The 22,203-nt window shown below is 47.6% G+C and overlaps 2 protein-coding genes across 2 annotated transcripts; both read right to left on the bottom strand.

Annotated features, from left to right (window-relative positions):
- Window positions 1-532: 532 nt before the first annotated feature.
- On the bottom strand, window positions 533-2,715 carry LOC135828387 (neurofilament medium polypeptide-like). The gene has a single exon (XM_065340835.1). It carries the CDS (start codon window positions 2,705-2,707, stop codon window positions 1,112-1,114), a length of 1,596 nt encoding a protein of 531 aa, XP_065196907.1. The 5' UTR covers window positions 2,708-2,715; the 3' UTR covers window positions 533-1,111.
- Window positions 2,716-19,640: 16,925 nt separating this feature from the next.
- On the bottom strand, window positions 19,641-20,420 carry LOC135827872 (trichohyalin-like). Its single transcript, XM_065340307.1, has one exon. The coding sequence runs from the start codon at window positions 20,418-20,420 to the stop codon at window positions 19,641-19,643; it is 780 nt and encodes a 259-aa protein (XP_065196379.1).
- Window positions 20,421-22,203: the final 1,783 nt, after the last annotated feature.

The following is a 22,203-nucleotide window of genomic DNA, read 5'->3' as shown; positions in this document are numbered from 1 at the left end:
AGCAATTGCCCGAATGATATTAAACTCATTTACCCCCTACTAAGATCTCAGCCTCACAGTCCGTCGCATCATTTTCAGGAAATACCTTTAGTTTTATACATGAATTATAGGAAACTTCACTTCTCAACTCCAGAACCTGTCTCTTCACAGCGATTCAAATTTAAATTTTCACTACACCAACATTTCGAGCCTGGCCTATCATCAGGGCAATGAACGACAAAATATCCATTGCATAGGTATTTATTGAACTACATGTCAAGTATAATATCCACTGCATACCGGTATTTATTTATTGAACTACATGTCCAGTATAATATTCGCGTGATACGCGTTAGCATCACTTAAATGTTCAGAAACACACAAGGTATAGCCTTCGCTTCCGCAGGCCACCACTATGCCTTTTCACCTTAGTGCCTAATGACACTGAGAATGTTAACATATCGGGCCCCCCCCCTTTTCCTCCACACACACACACGCGCACACATGCACATAAACACACACGTGTACACATGTTCAGCATGACACATTGTCGTACATTCAGTTGTGATAGCTTATTTCGTCGAGTGTTCGGTCTTGTGCAGAAAAGTGTACTAGAATGGTTAGGCACACGAGTGCTTCCAGCATAATACATAGAAAGTCGGACTTGGCAGAGAATTCCGAACGAGGTTGGCGTGGCAAGACATGACACAGGAAGTACATAGCGTACGTATCTAGGCAAGAAAAGGAAGAAATCAAGATGTGCGATGGATACAGTATGTGAACAAGCTATGCAACATTGCTTGAAATTCATACATGAGTACACCGTAGTATTCTACGTCACGGACCATCATCCAGCGATGGTTGGTGGACAGGGACATGTACAATGTCATGCTTGAAAATTGGTACGGTATCTAAGCATTGCCGTCTTTTCTGTGTCCAGCATTTCCGCGTCCTTCACTTTGGTGTACGGCCTCTCAGTCCCGCTCCCGCTGTTGGCCATCAGAATCAGTATCCCAGAATGGCTGTGCTTGTGGCAGTCTCACTGCGCCCGCTACTTCCTAGTCTCCTTTTGGGACGTCCATTTGTCGGACCTTCCGCTCCACTTTTGGAACTCCGGTTTTTGGACGTCCGACTAACGCTGCTTATGGCTGCTGAACTCACGCTGCTGAACCGCCCGCTCACGCTGGTGAACCGCCTGCTCACGCTGTACGACCTGCAGCTCCCAATCCCGTTGTTGGGCCTTCATCTGCGACTCCCGCTGATGGACTTGCCGCTCCCATTCCCGACGTTGGACGTGCAGTTCCCGCTCTTGGACACGGAGCTCCCGATCCCGCTGTTGGACCTGCAGCTCCCATTCCCGCTTATGGAACTGCAGCTCCCACTCCCGCTTTTGGACCTGCAGCTCCCGCTCTCGCTGTTGGACCTGGAGCTCCCGTTCCGGCAGTTGGACATCCCTCTCCAACTGTTGGTCACAATCCCGCTTCCGCGGTTGGGCGTCCCGCTCACATTTTTGGGCCGCCCGCTTCCATTTCGATATGTTCGCCTCTTGCTGTTGGAAACGTAGCTTCCCCTGTTCCACCTGTTTGACCTCCAGCTCGCATTGGTCTTTCAATCTCTCCCACCTTTCTTTCAATTTCTTCCACTCTTGAACATCTTCCTGTTGGTAATCCCGCTTTTCCGGTTCGTCATGCTGGTTCATCTGTTGGAACAGCTCATACTGTTGGACAAATCCCAGGACTTGGGCAAGATACTCCCGGTCATCACTCTCTGGGGCGTCACTCACTTCTGTGTCACTCTCTTGGACGTCACTCTCTTGCGCGTCACTCTTTTGCGCGTCACTTGCTTCAGCATCACTCTCTTCGGCGTCATTCTCTTCGGCGTCACTCCCTGGTGCGTCACTCTCTTGGGCATCCCTCTCTAGGACGTCACTCTTTTGCGCGTCACTCTTTTGCGCGTCACTTGCTTCAGCATCACTCTCTTCGGCGTCATTCTCTTCGGCGTCACTCCCTGGTGCGTCACTAACTTGGGCATCCCTCTCTAGGACGTCACTCTTTTGCGCGTCACTCTTTTGCGCGTCACTTGCTTCAGCATCACTCTCTTCGGCGTCATTCTCTTCGGCGTCACTCCCTGGTGCGTCCCTCTCTAGGACGTCACTCTTTTGGACGTCAACCTTTCGCGCGTCACTCTCTTGTTCCTGTTCGTCATGCTGCTTCATCTCTTGGAGCAGCTCATACGGTTTGACAAATCGCAGATCTTGGGCAAGATGCTCCCCTTCATCACTCTCTGGGGCGTCACTCTTTTGGACGTCACTCATTTGCGCGTCACTCCCTTTGGCCTCACTTTCTTCGGCCTCACTCTCTTCGGCCTCACTCCTTCGGTCTCTAGGATCCAAGCATGGCGGCTTTTGGGTTTGGGCATCTTCAGTATTCCGCTCTTGGGCATTCCCTTTTTGAGTATCCCGATCTTGGGCGTCCGGCTCTTTGATTTGATGAACTTTAGCATGCTGGGAATCGCAGCATGGCAGGTTTTCAGCTTTTGACACTAGCTCTTGGTCGTCCTGCTTTTGGCAGTTCGGCCCTTGGTCGTTCTGCTCTTTGGCATCCAGCTCTTTGGCATCCAGCTCTTTGGCATCCAGCTCATTGGCATCCCGCTCCTCAATGCACGACATCTCTGTACAATGACTTGTGACGAAGAGTCTCCAAACAGGCCTGGTGAATGCAGCAAGCATCAATAGACAATGTTCTTACAATGTGACCCGTTCAACTAATAATGTACCTAGATTCATGGTGGTGTGATATTGATAGCACAAAGAAAAGTGCAGGTGATAGTGTCATCGCGGAGCAAACATACATTTGTCAGATTTGGATTTGCACCTGGGGTAGAGGGCGAGGGGGGGGGGGAGGGGTATGGCCATCATTGGGATGCGTGTAGCTTGATGTGTAGGCCGCGGTGTCTGTTCTCTGCTCATGATGTTTGTTTTGGCGCGCCGTGATGATGGATAACATGTTAGCATTGTGGTGTAGCTGCTAGGTGGTTTTGACATTTTTGACGTCTCTAAACAAGAGGTCGCACCTGGTGTCAAATCGTGACCAATAAACCAAGTGTTACCTTTCACTAACCTAGACTTGAAACTCCATCACTAGACTTAGGACCATACTACTCCCAACGTACAACTTCCTATCCCACGATCGTCTGTTTGCTCGGCGATAGCATGATCACTTGCACTTCTGTTGGAACTATACCATGTACATCTCACACTACCATGAATCCTCACTACAGTCAAACCTGACAATAACGGACACTCATGAGACTGAGCGCAAATGTCCTTGATTAACAGGTGTCCTCCATTCTCAGATGCACCACCACTATACAAAATGTACATGCATGTCCGTTTGTCTCTTTCCCTCAAACCAGTTAATATTTTATGACTTGGGGCTCCCCGCGTGCTAGTTTGTACATGAAGTGTGTGGGTTACAGTGAGGGTTGCGTCCCACCCGCCTGTGTGGATTCACAGGAAGTGTGAGTTACGAAGTCTGAAGAAAATGTTGAACGGCCTCTGCTGGGATGACGACTACACCATAGCTCAGTGGTTAGAGCATCGCTGGCTACAAGCGAGGGTCCCTGGTTCGAGTCCTGGTGGTGGCAGTGAATTTTTTCTTCAGACCTTTCCCGTTTGTCTCTTTCCCTCAAACCAGTTAGCATGTCATTCTCTTAGTTGAAATGAATGCAACATTCATACACCTACCCTTCTCCAATGTATATTCACGTTGCCCCATGGAGTACATGTGTACAAGTACGTGGACAATGTACCATGTATCATTATTACCTTGTACAGAGTGCAAGAACACCAGTACCCCACTCCCCAGTCATTGTGTCCGCCTTTGTCAGGCTGAGACCAGTACAACACAGTACAGTGGATGTGCGGGAGTGTCCATTGCACGATAATAATCTACTGACCAATGCTAAAAGGCCTCTTTTACGGGCAAACAGAATACAATTGACAGTGGCATGGCGAATGATTAGAACACAACACCAAAAAATGAAAACAATTGTATGTGTGAAAAACGCAAAAACAAAAAAAAAACAAAAAAACAAAAAACAAAAAAACAAACAAAAAAAAACAAAACAAAAAAACAAAAAAACAAAAAAACAAAAAAAACAAAAAAAAAACAAACAAAAAACAAACAAAAAAAACAAAAAAAAAAACAAACACCAAAAACAAAAAAAAACAAAAAAACAAAAAACAAAAAAACAAACACCAAAAACAAAAACAAACAAAAAAAAAAAAAAAAAAAAAAAGGGAAAATACAAGGGCACTGTCCTGCCCACCATCGTCTCCAAAACCTCACAGCCGGCCCTCCGAGATTGCCAACTCTCGCAATGCATTCACAGGACGGTGATATGACGATCGAGCACCGCGGATGCACATGATCGCCGACCACAACAATGCAAACGCCAGTCGACACCGGACATATGGACATATCTACTGACCAATGCTAACATGTATATGATACGAACCTGGAGCCGAGAGTTAACGTTACAATTCACTGACCGTCTTGTTATCACGATCGGTGTATTGCGCTATTGAGTACTATGACATGTTGTCTTTTAAGTTCTTTTTTGGAAAATATTTTCAAGAGGACATTTTTCATGTACATAACAACTTTTCTCTGAAAGTAAATTTTGTAAATTATCGTGACCGTTCCCGAAGGGAACTCACAACGGCCGCTAACACCCGACAAATCCTAGCGGCAGATGCAGCGCCTAACGGTGGGGATTAGTGGTTAAGTCTCACAGCCACTGGCACAATTGTCGAGAAACTCCATTAGCCGTTAGGCACCGGCGGATTATGCCGGCATAACTTTTGGCTTAATTTGGTGGTTGAAGATTTGAAGCATAATTTGGCATCCTTTCGGAGCTAGGAGCATAACTATTTTTTTACTAAAAACACAGCCCTACTAATAGTCAGGGGAAGAGGACAACTGAAATGACACTGGACAACAGGACAAAGGGGAGTAGGGGCGATGTGCCGATGTGGTTGGCGAGGCTCATCCGACCGGAGGTCTCGGAATCATAGCCTACGACCAGGCATCGATAGGAATGCAGCTAGGGAGGGAGGGAGATCAAGTGAGAAAGAGAGAGAGAGAGGGGGGAGAGGGAGAGGGAGAGAGAGAGAGAGAGAGAGAGAGCGAGAGAGAGAGGGTGGGAGAGAGAGAGAGAGAGAGCATGATTGTGCCACAGCTCTAGTTTGTAGGCTACACTATTGTGTACAATGCACCGGGTCTGTGCTGGTGGTCAGCATGGTAAAGGGTTCAGAGGTCATGTAGATAGTGTTGTCAATGAAAAGCTGGGAAGAAATCATGGCAGTACATTATTGTATGCTTGAACTGGTCTTCTTCAAAGTCCTTTCTCACACTGATACAGTACATGTAGTAGACAATGTGAGTGAATCAGCCTTTATCAGGTATTCTGGGGTGGACGAGATAGTGATGGGTAGTCCGCAAAACTCCGCGTTCATGTACATTATGCATGATACGAAGTCATGGTTTTAGCAGCCATGACTGTGCAGGCTATGGATAATGCTCTTATATGTATCTAAAAAAATTGACCGGAGGATGTAGCCAGTGTGCTGACAGTGCTCAACACCGCGGAGGCAGAGCGTAATACAAAACAGCAAGGACAATCAAGGCGTGTTTGCGGCTACTTCAAGTTTCATGCTCGATCACCCCATCCTCATGTTGTCTGATGATTGCGAGAGCATGAAACTTGAAGTAGCAGTAAACAAGCATTGATTGTCCTTGTTGTTTTTGTTTTGTAAAAAATATCGAGGTATAGTTGATGTTCGGTCATCATGGAAGGAGAGGTTGAGCTACGGGAGAGATGAGCCGATTAATCACAGGATGAAAGTGACATCAATTGGACGAGTGTGACGATTACGAAGACAGTTGAACATGATAATTGTCTAAGGTAACTCAAACTAATTTGGCAATAAAAGTAATTTTACAAGTACAAAAGTAGTAAAATAATGGATAGAAGAAGTAATGTTTTCTCTTTTCCATGTTGATCAGTCTAGCATGCATGGACATCTTGGTATGGGGGTACGTAGTTTGTCCGCAGTCAGCGATCGCACAAAGTAAAACCTGGCATCCCTGACATTGCAAGCCCTGATGGGCTGCTGGTGTCTGACAGCTTCCAAAAAGCAACCATCCTCAACAAGCAGTTTACCTCTGTCGCAGTGCCTGATGACCCACGTTTAGTAATACCCCCTCTCCAATATGACACTCGTCTTACTCGCCAATTCACCCGCGTTCATATCACTACAGCAGATGTTCGTAAAGCCATCTCAAACCTGAAATCTGGGAAAGCGCCATTGCTAGACGGTATCACGAACAATATGATAAAGAAGCTAGCTCCTGCGATTTCTTTTCCACTTAGCCGCCTATTTAACTTCTCCTTTACCACAGGCAAGTTCCCTACTGACTGGAAACTGGCTAAAATTGTGCCTATTTACAAGTGCAAAGGCAGCAAATCTCAAGCTAGTAACTATCGCCCAATTTCCCTACTGTCCTGTATTTCCAAACTTTGCGAACGGCTCTTCTTCAATCAATTATACAATCATATTTCTCCTGCTCTGCATCCCGCGCAATCTGGGTTTCGTCGTGGTGACTCGACCGCTCTACAGCTCACCAAGCTGATCCAAAACATTGCCGACCATCGTCATATGGGGCGGAAAGTTGCCATGTGCTTTTTCGACCTCGAGAAAGCTTTCGACACCGTGTGGCACCGTGCATTACTTGCTAAACTCTCCAAAGTTTTCGGTGTGTGTGACTCAGCGCTGGAGTGGATTACAGACTACCTATCCGACAGAACGCAAGTTGTCTTTGTAGGTGGACTTCTCTCAGATGCTTCACCTGTTCTGTCCGGAGTGCCCCAGGGATCCATCCTAGGGCCCCTCCTTTTCCTAGCGTATATAAATGATCTTCCCAGTCATGTTGAAGGTTTGTCCTTATTTGCTGACGATACTGCACTGCTCCGGTTCAATGAGTGTCTAGACAGGCTGCGAGACAGTCTCCAGCGCGGTATCAACGAAGTCCATCAGTGGATGACTACCTGGAGACTAAGACCTAATATCGCCAAGACTGAGATATTATTCCTGCCGAACTCAGAGCCATCCTATGCATTCACTCTTCCCGGATCCCTCACAGACCTCACAGTGGTAAACAACACAAACATCTTGGTTTGGTCATTGACCCAAACTTATCGTTTAGTAGACATGTCGATTATATCTGTAGCAAAGTCAGTAAAGCTGTTGGCTACCTCGTGTCTCACTGCTCCCACCTACCGCTTGAATTCATTCGCCTTTTTTACCATTGCTATATTCTCCCCATTTTTCTCTATTGCTCAACCGCCTGGTTATCCCTACTAAGTAAATCGTTAATGAGTACCCTGGAAGTCCACAATAAGAGGATACTGAAAGTCCTTTTCCGAAAACCATCATACTTTCCTTCTGCCGAGCTGTACGATAATGTTTAACACCTTCCCTATCTCTAGTCAAGCGGATCGAAAACTGTGTATCGTTGTTCATTCTATTCGTCTTGACAAAGCCCCGCCACACTTGCGTAAATATAACTGGTTTCTTCCCACTCGTCCTACGCGCAATCCCTGCACTTTACCTAAAGCCCGAACCTCAGCTTATACCAGATCTCCGTTTTTCGCTGCCTATTCTCTCTGGCTGGCCCTGCCTCTATCAGTAAAATCGTCTTGTACGCTAAAGGATTTCAAAGCCAACATGAAGCTCGTGTTCTAATAACTGCTAATTCTTCATCCAGATTTGTTTCTCTTTGCCTCCAGTAATGTGTAATATTTATTTATTTTTGCTATGTTTTTGTTTACAGCCATGGCTGGCTACCACCCCCTCCCTCCATATTGGCCTGTATTCTCTGGCCACGGGAAGGTGAAATAAATAAATAAATAAATGTAACCTTTTGGTGTACTTATGGCCACTGGCAAGTACGAAAAAGGCACAATCTTCAGAACTTTGAGTAGTGTGCACTGGAACTGTCTGCCGTCTGATGCAAACTGCATGATAATTCCTTCTGCAGTAAAGAAAGCAATTGCCCGAATGATATTAAACTCATTTACCCCTTTACTAAGATCTCAGCCTCACAGTCCGTCGCATCATTTTCAGGAAATACCTTTAGTTTTATACATGAATTATGGGAAACTTCACTTCTCAACTCCCAAACCTGTCTCTTCACAGCGATTCAAATTGAAATTTTCATTACACCAATATTTCGAGCCGGGCCTATCATCCGGGTCATGAACGACAAAATATCCATTGCATACCGGTATTTATTTTATTGAAGCGTTAGCATCACTTTAATGTTCAGAAACGCACAAGGTATAGCCTTCGCTCCCGCAGGCCACCACTATGCCTTTTCACCTTAGTGTATGAAGACAGTTAACTAATGACACTGAGAAAATCAAAGGGGAAGTTAAAGGGGCACTCCGGCTTCATTTTCGACGCCGAGTTTTCGATGCCAAGACGAAGGTTGGTGAAAGAGAAGACCCCTCGAACAAGAATGAGTCTCCAGAAGTGATCCAGTCGAGCAGGAAGACGACTTTTTAAATTTCGCCGAGCGAGCGCTGATGACGTAATGAGGGATTAGCTTGCCAGTGGAAATGCATCTGCGCTCATACATTTCACATACTTTTTGGCCAATTTTCAATCGAAGAGGAGGTTGTTTTCTATGTTCTCTCAACGTCGTGAGCGATCCCGTCTTCTATACCCTTCCAGGTACCCTGAAGGTCCTCCAGAGGAGAATTTATCTCCAGCAAAGCGTTGTTGATCCGCTAAATTCGTCTCGAGACATATTCAACCAGTGCAGTGCTGCTAAATGTAGAATATTGAATCTGTGATAATTGTCGACGATGGAGAGAGAGGTTGATAGCCGCTGTGGCAGGGAAAGTGAAGCTGCTGGAAGTAACGATGGGGAGCTTGTTAGCATCACATGAGCATCCAGACTTCAAAGCAGCTTGACGGAATCGGGGAGTACTGACTATTTGTCTCGCTCTCAGTTTAGTGAATTTTATGACCAGAAATTATTCGATCAGGATCCCCTCTACAAGATGTATGTATATATTATAACAAGGGACCGAGTGTATATCGAGAAATATAGACCAGTATAAAAACCGAGGCGAAGCCGAGGTTTTTATAACTGGTCGATATTTCAGTGAGTTTTTTTTTCCGATGGTTTTCCTCAGTGGTGTATATACCTCCTTAGTGGTGTATATTGAACAGTGTACAGTTGAACATCCATTATCCGCACATCGACTATCCGACCATTCGATTATCCGTAACAGTTTTTTGGGCGCACGTGCCGCAGAGTACGCACTAGTGAGCCGTTCAAAAAATACGAAAATTTTGAAAAGTAAAAAGTAAAAAGGTCGTGCGGCTAGTAATAACCACTGAAAGTGTGTGAGTGGCAGTTTTTTTCTTATCCAGAACATTTGCCTTATCTGAACACCGCCTGACAGTTGTCTGCCCAGAGGTGGTCGGATAATCGATGTTCAACTGTATATGGAAATTTATAAACTTCATGGGAGATTTGGTATATGAGTGTGGGTGTATATGGAGTGAGGTATAAAGTGTAGTACAGGTGATTTCTGAACTTGACGATATGGAGACGGACCGGTAGACCTACCAACAGCTATTGCTATCCTCTTCAGTGGCTGTTGTTTTTTTAGTAAAAAGTATGTTCACTTCTCTCAACATACTCCTGCATGGCAGCAAGAAGGTGCGCTATGGAATTCAACGCCACAATCTTCGCCCAGCTGTGGATGAAGCATGGTCAAGTCATGGCAGTACATATACTTGAAGCAGATGGTAAATTGAAGTTCATTTGTGATGGGAAGTTTGACAGCCCCAGTGACCGAGTCAAGCGTAGTTTTTTGCCGTGGCACAAATTGCTGAAGAATCCGAGATGGTCTCGGAATTATCCACATGGATACTACCACAAATAATGGTGGCATGAACCATTGTGGAATGGGACAGCTCACGGAGAATACTGGAATAGCTCAAGTATCTCTAGGTGATTGTAAATCCTGTTCTGGCTGATAGCTTCGGCCTGCTGCGCCCGTCCATGTACAATGATGGTAACATGCATTTCTGTTTTCTACATATTCGCCGGCTACTGTACTGTGGTATTACAGTTGCAGGTCCCTTATATAGAAATATTTTCACCCCCCCCCCCCTCCTACATACCCACATTTATTAACTAATATGAACTAACAATTTCACTGTTGGACTCGCCAGCGGCTAGAGAGCAAAGGATTAATTTATAGCAAAGAAAAAGACCAGGGAACTACAAGTTGCGCTATAATGTCCACGAACAATTTCACTGTATTTGAAATAATTTTGTTTGATACCCTGAGAACTCTGAAACTTTGCAGCACTGTGGATTATATGTGGATACAACATTTATGGAAGGAAAGTGGAATAATTTCTGACACATTGTTCAAATAATTATAGCACTGAATTGTTGAGATTTAATATGAGCACATTCCAATCAGCACTCTACATATTTATAAGCGGTAGCAATCGTTAGGAATAGGTTGGGAGTTGTCAGAGTGCTCTAGTATTATGGGAGAATGTTTTGTTTGTCTAATCGACGGCTCGTTTGAAGCCAGAGTTGTTTGAACTTAGTTCAGTCGACTTGATTCTAGACAGTTATCGAAGGAGTACTATGAAGTATACACCAGACGTAGTCCGTAAGGTATCTCGTGAGAATTCTGTCGGTACACATCAGGTATCAGCTTGCAAAGATGGCTCCTCTCTGTTTCTTGAAAGCCTGTCTAGTTGGACTGTGGCTCCAGCGATTCCCTTCTCAGAGCAGATACCATACCCAATACGGTCAATGCATATTTGACAGACCTGTGTGCACAACAGAAATAGTGGACAGAAATCTCTCAGCTCATGAACACATCAGTGAAGTTTGAACTGCCGTTGTTTTTGGCCGTCAGTATAAACCTATCGACTATAAGAATAATGTGCCAAAAAACTCTATAACTACAGCTGGGGCCATGGAATTATAAAGCATCTAACTTAGGGAACTGCCAATTCTGGTCTGAGTTGCGTTCGAGACCTCCAATTCATGATGGCTATCGTATGTTGCATTGACCACAGATAATATAAAACTTCCAAATGCCACATTGAAACACGCACCACTTTCGAGTACTTTGGTATCGCCCACCAAATGGGCATTCGTTCCCGGGGTGACAGCCGTCACCATTCGTTATGCACGATCAGATTTCATTGACCCCAACTGTCAGGAAGAATCATTTTTACTTTGACTGGATTTCAGTACAAGTTGTAGAACTGCAGAATCAATATTGTTGTATTTTGGGTAACCATTTCTCTACAAACGCTCTATTTGGAAAATAGAATTTTTGTATAAAATGCATATCCAAATTCCACATCTAGGGTAGTACCCACATGGGAATACTTGATCACGTATTCAGTACTACACGGAATGTTTAGAAAACGCCAGGGAATAGGAATTTGTTAACGAGAACTCCAGGCCAGGGTGCTAGCATACGCACAAAACAAGATAAAAACTCACCAGTATACTTGTAATTGTAGTAATTCATGTCGGTGTAATATTCACGATGAGCACCGAGGCACCCTCCGATTTGGTCAAGCGGCTTTGAAGTCTGGTTGTTCAGGTGGTACAAACGGGCTCCCCGTTGTTACTTCCAGCAGCTTCACTCTCCCTGCGACAGCGGCTGTCATCCTCTCTCTCCATTGTCGACAATTATCACAGATTCAATATTCTACATTAATATCAGCACTGCACTGGGTGAATATGTCTCGAGACGAATTTAGCGGATCAACAACGCTCTGCTGGAGATAAATTTCCCTCTGGAGGACCTTCAGGGTATAGAAGACGGGATCGCTCACGACGTTGAGAGAACATAGCAAACAACCTCTTCTTCGATTGAAAATTGGCCAAAAAGTGTGTGAAATGTATGTGCGCAGGTGTATTTCCACTGGCAAGCTAATCCCTCATTACGTCATCAGCGCTCGCCCGGCGAAATTCAAAAGTCATCTTCCAGCTCGACTCGATCGCTTCTGAAGACTCGTTCTTGTTCGAGGTGTCTTCTCTTTCACCTACCTTCGTCTTGGCATCAAAAACTCGGCGTCGAAAATGAAGCCGGAGTGCCCCTTTAAGGCAAAAAATAGAGTTTCACCAGTTGTAGTCTTCGGGGTGCTGAGAAGAATGGTCTTGGTCCGAGAAAGCTGAGAGTGAGACGCTCCCTTCCTACTTGAATCCCAATCGAACTCGCGCACTTCCACCGAAACTGGGTGACTGCGCCCTACTAGATGGGGATTTGTATGCAAAATGTCACTAAAAGCGCCATTTCGTTCTTATAAAAGCACGGATAACCACGATTGGCACATATGTTGTAGTCTTTTGGACGCTGAGTCGATTGGTGTTGGTCCGAAAAGGCTGCGATGCAGCGTTCCTCCTTTATTTCCAATCGAACATGGTTGAACAAGAAGTCACGTGCTCCTGCGTACACCAGACACCTGGTCACCGTGCCTGCAGGGTACAACTTGCTAGCCTGTTTGACCTTTTTTGGGTGCAGTCCTGCCACTCGAGTTGAACCTTGGTGTGAAAGTTGTCACCTGCTGGCGTGGTGACCAGGTGATTTGGGCACCCAGGAGCACGTGACCACTTGTGTTGTAAACCACCAGTTCTCAATTGGGAAAGGCCTTCGCGCTTATGGCATTGTATTCGTTGAAATGTTGTATTTCGACTCCGCCGTACCGCTGATGTTGCTGCATGGCATACGCTATATGCGTTGTGTGCGTTTTGCTGTATACGCTGTTATGTCCAGTTTTATCTGCTTATGTTTTGCATGTACGCTGTTTTTGCATGCTATAAATAGCTGATGTTATTAGTGTTCATTGTTAATTATCAGATGAAGTGAAATATACTGTGTAAAGGAAAAGAGTTGTCCTCGTGCCGTGTGGTCGTACGATCCTGACAATTAGAGAATCTTGCAGGGTTCACAACATTTGGCGACCACGCCAGGATAGGAGCGAGCATGGCAGAGGAACTATGAAACAATTTGGAAGCCAGCTTTATCGACAATGGAGAGCGGTTAGGATTAGAAGGCGAGTTGTTGAAGGTACATGTGGAGCAGAGGCTCCAACAGTACGCGGAGCGTGAGGAGCGCAGTGCCAGACGGCGAGAGGAGGCGCTCCGCACCGAGTTTGCCAAAACACTAAAGGAGATTAACGAGCGCATCGCCAATGCGCAGGAGGGTGAGGGTAAAGCCACGATGGGAGGTACAGAGGAATCTCCCAGTCACAGCGGTGGGCGTCAACCGGTGATGAAAATCCCCTCATATGATGGAACGCAGCCATTGGAGCGTTATCTTGACCTGTTCGAGGACATCTGTTCCAAGAACGAGTTCGAAGAAAGCGAATGGCTGCTGCGACTGCGCATTGCGCTAGCGGGTAGCAAAGCGGAGAGGATATGTATTGGATGCAATAATTACGAGGAAGCAAAACGAGAGTTGCTTGCCTCGCTCGGAAAGACTCCGGATAAAGCGTGGAAGACATTGCTGACAGGCAAGCAGCGGTCAGATGAGTCGTTTCATCAATACGTTGTCCGTGTTTGCCGAGAGGTAGAGGTGTGGGCCACACTCGCTATGACAGAAGATGGCGAGGTGGACACCAAGTATAGCGCCGATATAGGAAAAATGTCCCCGGTGCTGCAAGCAATGGCAAAGCAGGTAATCTTGGAGCAATGCGGACCTGAGATGAAGACGTACCTGGTCGAACGGCAGTGCTACGGAATGTCACTGCGCCAGGTACAGGAGCACGGCGCGTCTTACCAGGTCGCGCACGGACGACAGGGTGATACTGCCAGGAAGCCAGTAGAACGATCCGTGCCAAGGCCCACGGCGTCGGCACAGTGCATGGCGATATCGGTCGCAGATGAAGTGAAATATACTGTGTAAAGGAAAAGAGTTGTCCTCGTGCCGTGTGGTCGTACGATCCTGACAATTAGAGAATCTTGCAGGGTTCACAACATTTGGCGACCACGCCAGGATAGGAGCGAGCATGGCAGATGCAGAGAAGCAGCTAAAGTCGCTGCCACAGGAAGGGAGAAAGGGTTTTCTGCAGCGAGAGAGACTCTGCTGGAACTGCCTTAAGTATGGCCATATGGCCAGAGAATGTCGGTCAGGCTCGAGATGCACGAAATGCCAGAGGAAACACCACCTGCTAATACATGATGTGTTGGATAGAGCAGGTTACAGCCGGGAGAAACCGACTGAGATAGTTACGGAGAAGAATGTTGGGTCGTGCTGTCTACACTCGCCAAGTGTGCGGCTGATGACCGGAGTGGCACGAGTTGAGGGAAGAACTCGAAACGCGAAGGTTCGCGTGTTCCTGGACTCGGGTGCTGAGGCGTCATTTGTGACTGCAGCGTTGGTGTCAGCAATCGATGCAGAACACGTTGGGGTTGAAAATGTAGAGGTGAAGCCGTTCGGCGCGGGACCAACCCAACAGCGCATGGATAAGTACGCCATCACGATCCAGGGTAGCTCCGCTAGCATTCGGGTACGCGCGTTCGTGAAACCAACGCTTGAGCTGGACCTGAAGTGCGCAAGTCCGCAGACCATTGCGCAGTGGCACAGTTGGGGAGTAGAGCTGAGTGACAAGCCTCAACAAGGGACATCAGACGAAATACATATGCTTATTGGTGCAGACTATATCAACGCGGTACTGCACAGCAAGAAGGAAGTTAATGGTGAGACGGTGTGGAACACAGAGATAGGTAATGTATTATCTGGTCCAGCGTCTGCACCAAGTCGAAACAGTCAGCCGGTGACCGTGTCATGTGTCACAGCCCACATCGACAAACTATGGCAGTTGGATGAACCTCCAGAACAACATCAGCACCTGCCATCGTTCCCGCTATGTCGCCAGGGCAGCGGGTACCAAGTGGGTCTCTTGTGGCGAAATGAGCGTCGGCCAACGGATAACTTGGCTCAAGCTAGAGTCATCGCAACGCGGCTTCTTGAAAAGCTGAAGAGGAATGGGAAGCGTGCGCTCTATGATGATGTGCTGATCAGGGAGTACCGCGAGCTTGGAGCGATTGAGCTGGAGCCATGTGAGAGCGATGCCGGGTACTATGTACCGCATCATGGTGTGTTCCGCGAGCACGCTGCAACCACGAAGTTAAGAGTGGTGTTCAATGCCTCGGCGACGGCGCCAGATGGCAAGTCGTTGAACGACATGGTTGACCCTGGACCGTCGCTATTGCCGAGTCTCGCAGGTATGCTTTTACGGTTCCGTGAATATAAGAGCGCGCTGCAAGCGGACATCCGCAAGGCTTTCTTCATGGTCGCGGTTAATCCCGAAGACCGTCCGTACCTGCGTTTCTTGTGGCCCGGTCGAAGCGACAGCGATGAACTGTTAACCTGGAGGCTAACGAAACTGCCATTTGGCGTAAACTGCTCGCCATACATGCTTACTGCGGTGATTCAGCATCACTTGAAGGAGCTACGGGCGTTGTCTGCACCCAAAGAGCGAGATCGTATTGATCTCTTGCTCACGAGTTTCTACGTTGACGATTTGGTCTCTAGTGTCGCAAATGCCTCGGAAGCTAAGGAGATGCAAGAGTTCAGCGTGCGTGTGCTTACGGATGCTGGCATGGAGTTACGCAAGTGGCGAGGCAACGAAATCCCGTGCGATCCAGAGGCCGGAGATAAAGTTCTCGGTCTGAAATGGAAAACCAGTGATGACTTGCTCAGCATAGCAGCGCTAGGCGAGTCCGATAGGCCGTCTGTTTGGACCCGGCGATCCCTCCTCAAGTGTGTTGCGTCAGTGTTTGATCCGCTAGGTCTAGCAGCACCGGCAGTTGTGCCCGGAAAGATACTGCTACAGCAAGCCTGGAAAGTCGGAGGCGACTGGGATGATAAGTTGCCTGATGGCATCGCAGCCGCATGCGCGCAATGGTGGGGAGAGTTGGCCGAAGTGGTGAGCATTGACATACCACGTTGGATTTGCTGCAATCTTGACACGCCGATTGCGCTTCATGCCTTCGCCGATGCCAGTGAGAAAGCGTTTGGATGTTGTTTGTATGCAGTCGTCAATGGACAGTCGCACTTGGTATTTGCCAAGGCCAAAGTGGTACCCGTGTCTCCACCCACGTTAGCCCGCCTTGAGTTACAAGCAGTATGTCTAGCGGCTCGCTACGCTGAGTTTGTGGTGAAGGAGCTGCGTGTGACCGTAACGCAAGTCTATGGCTGGGCTGACAGTCTCACTACCGTTCATTGGATCAGTAATCCATCGTACAAATGGAAAACATTTGTGGCTAACCGCGTCAGTCAAGTCCAAGAGATATCGAAGAAGGTCGGCATTGTGTGGAACCATTGCCCAGGCCTTCACAACCCAGCAGATTTACCGTCGCGTGGGAGTAGTGCACAGCAGATCCGTAGTCCGTTCTGGATGGGCGGACCAACCTGGATCACGGAGCCCAATGACTGGCCCACCGCATCCTCAACCGCAGCTACAGATGAGTCCAGTGTAGAAGTACGAGTGTCAGCCACCACCTGTAGTCGAGAATCTGATAAGGAATGGTGGCTCCGATTCAGTAAATGGTCGAGGGCACAGGGCATGGTGACTCGGATGTTGCAGTGGAAGCACACTGAGCCTCGTGCTGAACTCTATTTTGCAGCAGACAACGTATTGTACCGCATCGTTCAAGCCGCATGTTTCGCTGAGGATCTTGAGCTGATCAAGCAAGGTCAACCAGTGAAGCCTGGGTCGAAGGTGTATCAGCTTGCACCGTTTCTGGATGAGCATGGAGTGCTCAGAGCCGGGGGACGACTTCAGCACAGCGAGTTGGCGTATGGAGCCAAGCACCCAGTCCTGTTAGGCAAACATCATGTGACCGAGTTGCTGTTGGAGAAAATGCATGTTGAAAGGATGCACCAAGGTGTAGAAGGAGTCTTGTCGTTCATCCGTCAGAAATTCTGGATTATCGGTGGTCGACGGGCGCTACGCAACATTACTAAGCGATGTGTTACATGCCGCCGCTACAAGGCTAAGGCTGCCTCAGAAGTCTGCCCGCCGCTGCCGGAAGACCGAGTTGTTCACGAGAGGCCGTTCGCAACTACCGGCATCGACTATGCTGGTCCGTTGTACGTGCGCCGTGGTGAGTCATCTCCGAAGGTATGGATAGCATTGTTTGTGTGTGCCACCACCAGAGCAGTTCACTTGGAGGTGGTCGATAGTTTAAGTACCGAGTCAGTCTTGATGGCATTTCGGAAGTTTGTCGCGAGACGTAGTTTGCCGTCTCGGATCAGGTCTGACAACGCTACAACGTTCAAGGCGGCATCTGACAAACTGGGTGTGCCATGGATGTTCAATCCTCCAGCTGCACCATGGCATGGAGGCTTCTATGAGCGAATGGTTGGTACAGTGAAGAGTGCCTTGAAAAAGGTAATGGGAACAGCGTTTCTGAAGGTCCAGGAGCTTGAGACCCTCTTGTATGAGGTTGAAGCAGTGGTGAATAGTCGTCCGCTAACTTATGTGTCTGATAGCCTGGATGAGCCACCAGTAACCCCTGCAATGATGATGGGTGACATCTGGATGTCGTCAGAGAAGCCAGCAGGTACCCTGGACGCTGCGCAGATGTCATCGAGATTGCGTTACCTCAGTCGGACACTGGAGCATGTCAAGAATCGTTGGGAGGTGGAGTACCTAAGTCAGCTGAACAAACACCAACAGACCATGTCGCGCCCTTTAGCTGTGGGTGATGTTGTCTTTGTTCTCGATGATACCAAGCGCAAACAGTTCTGGCGTTTGGGACGGATCATCGAGTTATTCCCTGGTCGAGATGGTAAGCGTCGTGTTGCCAAGGTTAAGTTGAGTACCAGTACCCTGTTGAGGCCGATCCAAAGGTTAGTGCCGTTAGAAGTATCGTCACAGGACGTGGCTCCTGGGCTTGCAGATACCGCTCAACCTGTTATTGTCCCTCAGCAGCCAGCGTATGAACCGTCAGCACCGTTACCACCACCACGGCAGCAGGAGATAACGCGTTCTGGGCGCGTAGTCAGAGCCCCGGATCGTTTTTGACTTGTGTGCATTGTTGTACGGCGGTGAGAAGCCCTTTGGTGGGGAGAATGTTGTAAACCACCAGTTCTCAATTGGGAAAGGCCTTCGCGCTTATGGCATTGTATTCGTTGAAATGTTGTATTTCGACTCCGCCGTACCGCTGATGTTGCTGCATGGCATACGCTATATGCGTTGTGTGCGTTTTGCTGTATACGCTGTTATGTCCAGTTTTATCTGCTTATGTTTTGCATGTACGCTGTTTTTGCATGCTATAAATAGCTGATGTTATTAGTGTTCATTGTTAATTATCAGATGAAGTGAAATATACTGTGTAAAGGAAAAGAGTTGTCCTCGTGCCGTGTGGTCGTACGATCCTGACAATTAGAGAATCTTGCAGGGTTCACAACAACTTGTTCAACCATGTTCGATTGGGAATAAAGGAGGAACGCTGCATCGCAGCCTTTTTGGACCAAAACCAATCGACTCAGCGTTCAAAAGACTACAACATATGGGCCAATCGCGTTCATCCGTCCTTTTATAAGAACGAAATGGCGCTTTTAGTGACATTTTGCATACAAATCCCCATCTAGTAGGGCGCAGTCACCCAGTTTCCGTGGAAGTGCGCGAGTTCGATAGGGATTCAAGTAGGAAGGGAGCGTCTCAGCTTTCTCGGACCAAGACCATTCGACTCAGCACCCCGAAGACTACAACTGGTGAAATTTAAATTTTTACCTTAACTTCCCCTTTAACATATTATCGGTGTGAATATGTTACATGAAGGTGAATTTGTCTAGGAAAACACAGGACATACATGTACGTACAAATATGCGTACTAAAGAAGAAAAAACAGGACACTCCCCCCCCCCCTCTCGTCCACACACACACACACATGCACATAAACACACCATTACACGTGTTTAGCATGACACATTGCCGTATATTCAGTTGTTATGGCTTATTTTGTCGAGTGTTTAGTTCTTGTGCAGAAAAGTGTACTATAAGGGTATAGCACACGAGTGGTTCCAGCATAATACATGTTCGTCTCGCACTTGGCAGAGAATTCCGAACGAGGTTCAGATGGCAAGACATGACACAGGAAGTATACGGCGTACGTATCTAGACAAGAAAAGAAAATACTAGTAATCAAGATGTGCGATGGATACAGTATGTGAACAAGCTATGCAACATTGCTTGAAATTCATACATGAGTACACGATAGTATTCTATGTCACTGACCATCATCCAGCGATGGTTGGTGGACAGGGACATGTACAATGTCATGCTTGAAAATTGGTATTTAGCATTGCTGCCTTTCTGTGTCCTGAATTTCCGGGTCCTTCACTTTGGTGTACGGCCTCTCAGTCCCGCTCCCGCTGTTGGCCATCAGAATCAGAATCAGTATCCCAGAATGGCTGTGCTTGTGGCAGTCTCACTGCGCCCGCTACGTCCTAGTCTCCTTTTGGGACGTCCATTTGTCGGACCTTCCGCTCCACTTTTGGAACTCCGGTTTTTGGACGTCCGACTAACCCTGCTTATGGCTGCTGAAGTCACGCTGCTGAACCGCCCGCTCACGCTGGTGAACCGCCTGCTCACGCTGTACGACCTGCAGCTCCCAATCCCGCTGTTGGGCCTTCATTTGCGACTCCAGCTGTTGGACTTGCAGCTCCCATTCCCGACTTTGGACGTGCAGTTCCCGCTCTTGGACACGGAGCTCCCGATCCCGCTGTTGGACCTGCAGCTCCAACTCCCGCTTTTGGACCTGCAGCTCCCGCTCCAGCTTTTGGACCTTCAGCTCCCACTCGCGCTGTTGGACCTGGAGCTCCCGCTCCGGCGGTTGGACATCCCTCTCCAACTGTTGGTCACAATCCTGCTTCCGCTTCCGCGGTTGGGCGTCCCGCTCACATTTTCGGGCCGCCCGCTGCCACTTCGATATGTTCGCCTCTCGCTGTTGGAAACGTAGCTTCCTCTGTTCCACCTGTTGGACCTCCCGCTCTTTGGCTTCACTCCTTCGGTCTCTAGGATCCAAGCATGGCCGCTTTGGGGTTTGGTCGTGTTGAGTACTCCGCTCTTGGGCGTCCATTTCTTGTGTATCCCGCTCTTGGGCGTCCAGCTCTTCAGTATCCCGATCTTGGGCGTCGGGCTCTTTGATGTGATGAACTTTAGCATGATGGGAATCGCAGGATGGCAGGTTTTCAGCTTTTGACACTAGCTCTTGGTCGTCCTGCTTTTGCCAGTTCGGCTCTTGGTCGTTCTGCTCTTTGGCATCCAGCTCTTTGGCATCCCGCTCCCCAATGCACGACATCTCTGTACAATGGCTTTTGACGATGACTTTTGACGATGAGTCTTCAAACAGGCCTAGTGAATGCCGCAAGCATCAATAGACAATGTTCTTACAATTTGACCCGTTCAACTAATAATGGGCCTAGATTCATGGTGGTGCGATATTGATAGCACAAAGAAAAGTGCAGGTGATAGTGTCATCGCGGAGGAAACATACATTTGTCAGATTTGGATTTGCACCTGGGGTAGAGGAAGAGGGCGGGGGGGGGGGGGGAGGGGTATGGCCATCATTGGGATGCGTGTAGCTTGAGGTGTAGGCCGCAGTGTCTGTTCTCTGCTGATGATGTTTGTTTTGGCGCGCCGTGATGATGGATAACATGTTAGTATTTTGGTGTAACTGCTAGTTGGTTTTGACATTTTTGACGTCTCTAAACAAGAGGTCGCACCTGGTGTCAAATCGTGACCAATAAACCAAGTGTTACCTTTCAATAACCTAGACTTGAAACTCCATCACTAGACTTAGGACCATACTACTCCCAACGTACAACTTCCTATCCCACGATCGTCTGTTTGCTCGGCGATAGCATTATCACCTGCACTTTTCTTGGAACTATACAATGTACATCTCACACTACCATGAATCCTCACTACAGTCAAACCTGACAATACCGGACACTCATGAGACTGAGCGCAAATGTCCTTGATTAACAGGTGTCCTCCATTCTCAGATGCACCACCACTATACAGAATGTATATGCATGTCCATTTGTCTCTTTCCCTCAAACCAGTTAATATTTTATGACTTGGGGCTCCCCGCGTGCTAGTTTGTACATGAAGTGTGTGGGTTACAGTGAGGGCTGCGTCCCACCCGCCTGTGTGGGTTCACAGGAAGTGTGAGTTACGAAGTCTGAAGAAAATGTTGAACGGCCTCTGCTGGGATGACGACTACACCATACCTCAGTGGTTAGAGCATCGCTGGCTACAAGCGAGGGTCCCTGGTTCGAGTCCTGGTGGTGGCAGTGAATTTTTTCTTCAGACTTTTCCCGTTTGTCTCTTTCCCTCAAACCAGTTAGCATGTCATTCTCTTAGTTGAAATGAATGCTACATTCATACACCTACCCTTCTCCAATGTATATTCACGTTGCCACATGGAGTACATGTGTACAAGTACGTGGACAATGTGCCATGTATCATTATTACATAATACATTGTGCAGAGTGCAGGTACACCGGTACCCCAGTCAGCGTGTCCACCTTTGTCAGGCTGCCAGTTGAAATGAATGCTACATTCGAAATGGGTGCCTTATTATTTTTCTCTTTTTTTCATCATGCATTCATCAAGAAGGATTATGTATGATTTCTTTTGTAACATTCATACACCTACCCTTCTCGAACGTATATTTGGTACAGGTTGATGCACATGATTCCATTCACGTTGCCACATGGAGTACATGTGTACAAGTACGTGGACAATGTACCATGTATTTAGAAAAGCGATCCTGTCAGCTTTTCTATTATTGTGTTCACATGGCGCTACCTAACGACACCGCTATTCAGACACGTTGTCTACGTAGCTACGTAAGTTTCTACGTAAGATGCTCGGTGCCTGGTCCTGGACCAGGGAGCTTCTCCATGGCTCCTACCATCGCGCGGCCGGCTGGCCGCATGCGTGTGCATTGCAGAATTTTTGTTGTTGGCTTTTCGGATGTGCATGCACGAGGAACTTCCTTCTTTGGAACTGCTTCTTGCATGAGCTGTTTCGGATATTTCGTCTCCTGGCCTGGCTTATTTCGTTTCGGCGCTGCT

Source organism: Sycon ciliatum, chromosome 12 (assembly GCF_964019385.1).
Source record: "Sycon ciliatum chromosome 12, ocSycCili1.1, whole genome shotgun sequence".
Taxonomy (NCBI): Eukaryota; Metazoa; Porifera; class Calcarea; order Leucosolenida; family Sycettidae; genus Sycon; species Sycon ciliatum.
This window is presented reverse-complemented; position numbering and strand designations above follow the sequence as displayed.

Excerpts from the sequence above, each read along its gene's own strand:
- LOC135828387 (XM_065340835.1), bottom strand. The coding sequence starts at position 2,707 with ATGCTTGCTGCATTCACCAGGCCTGTTTGGAGACTCTTCGTCACAAGT.
- LOC135827872 (XM_065340307.1), bottom strand. The coding sequence starts at position 20,420 with ATGTCGTGCATTGGGGAGCGGGATGCCAAAGAGCTGGATGCCAAAGAG.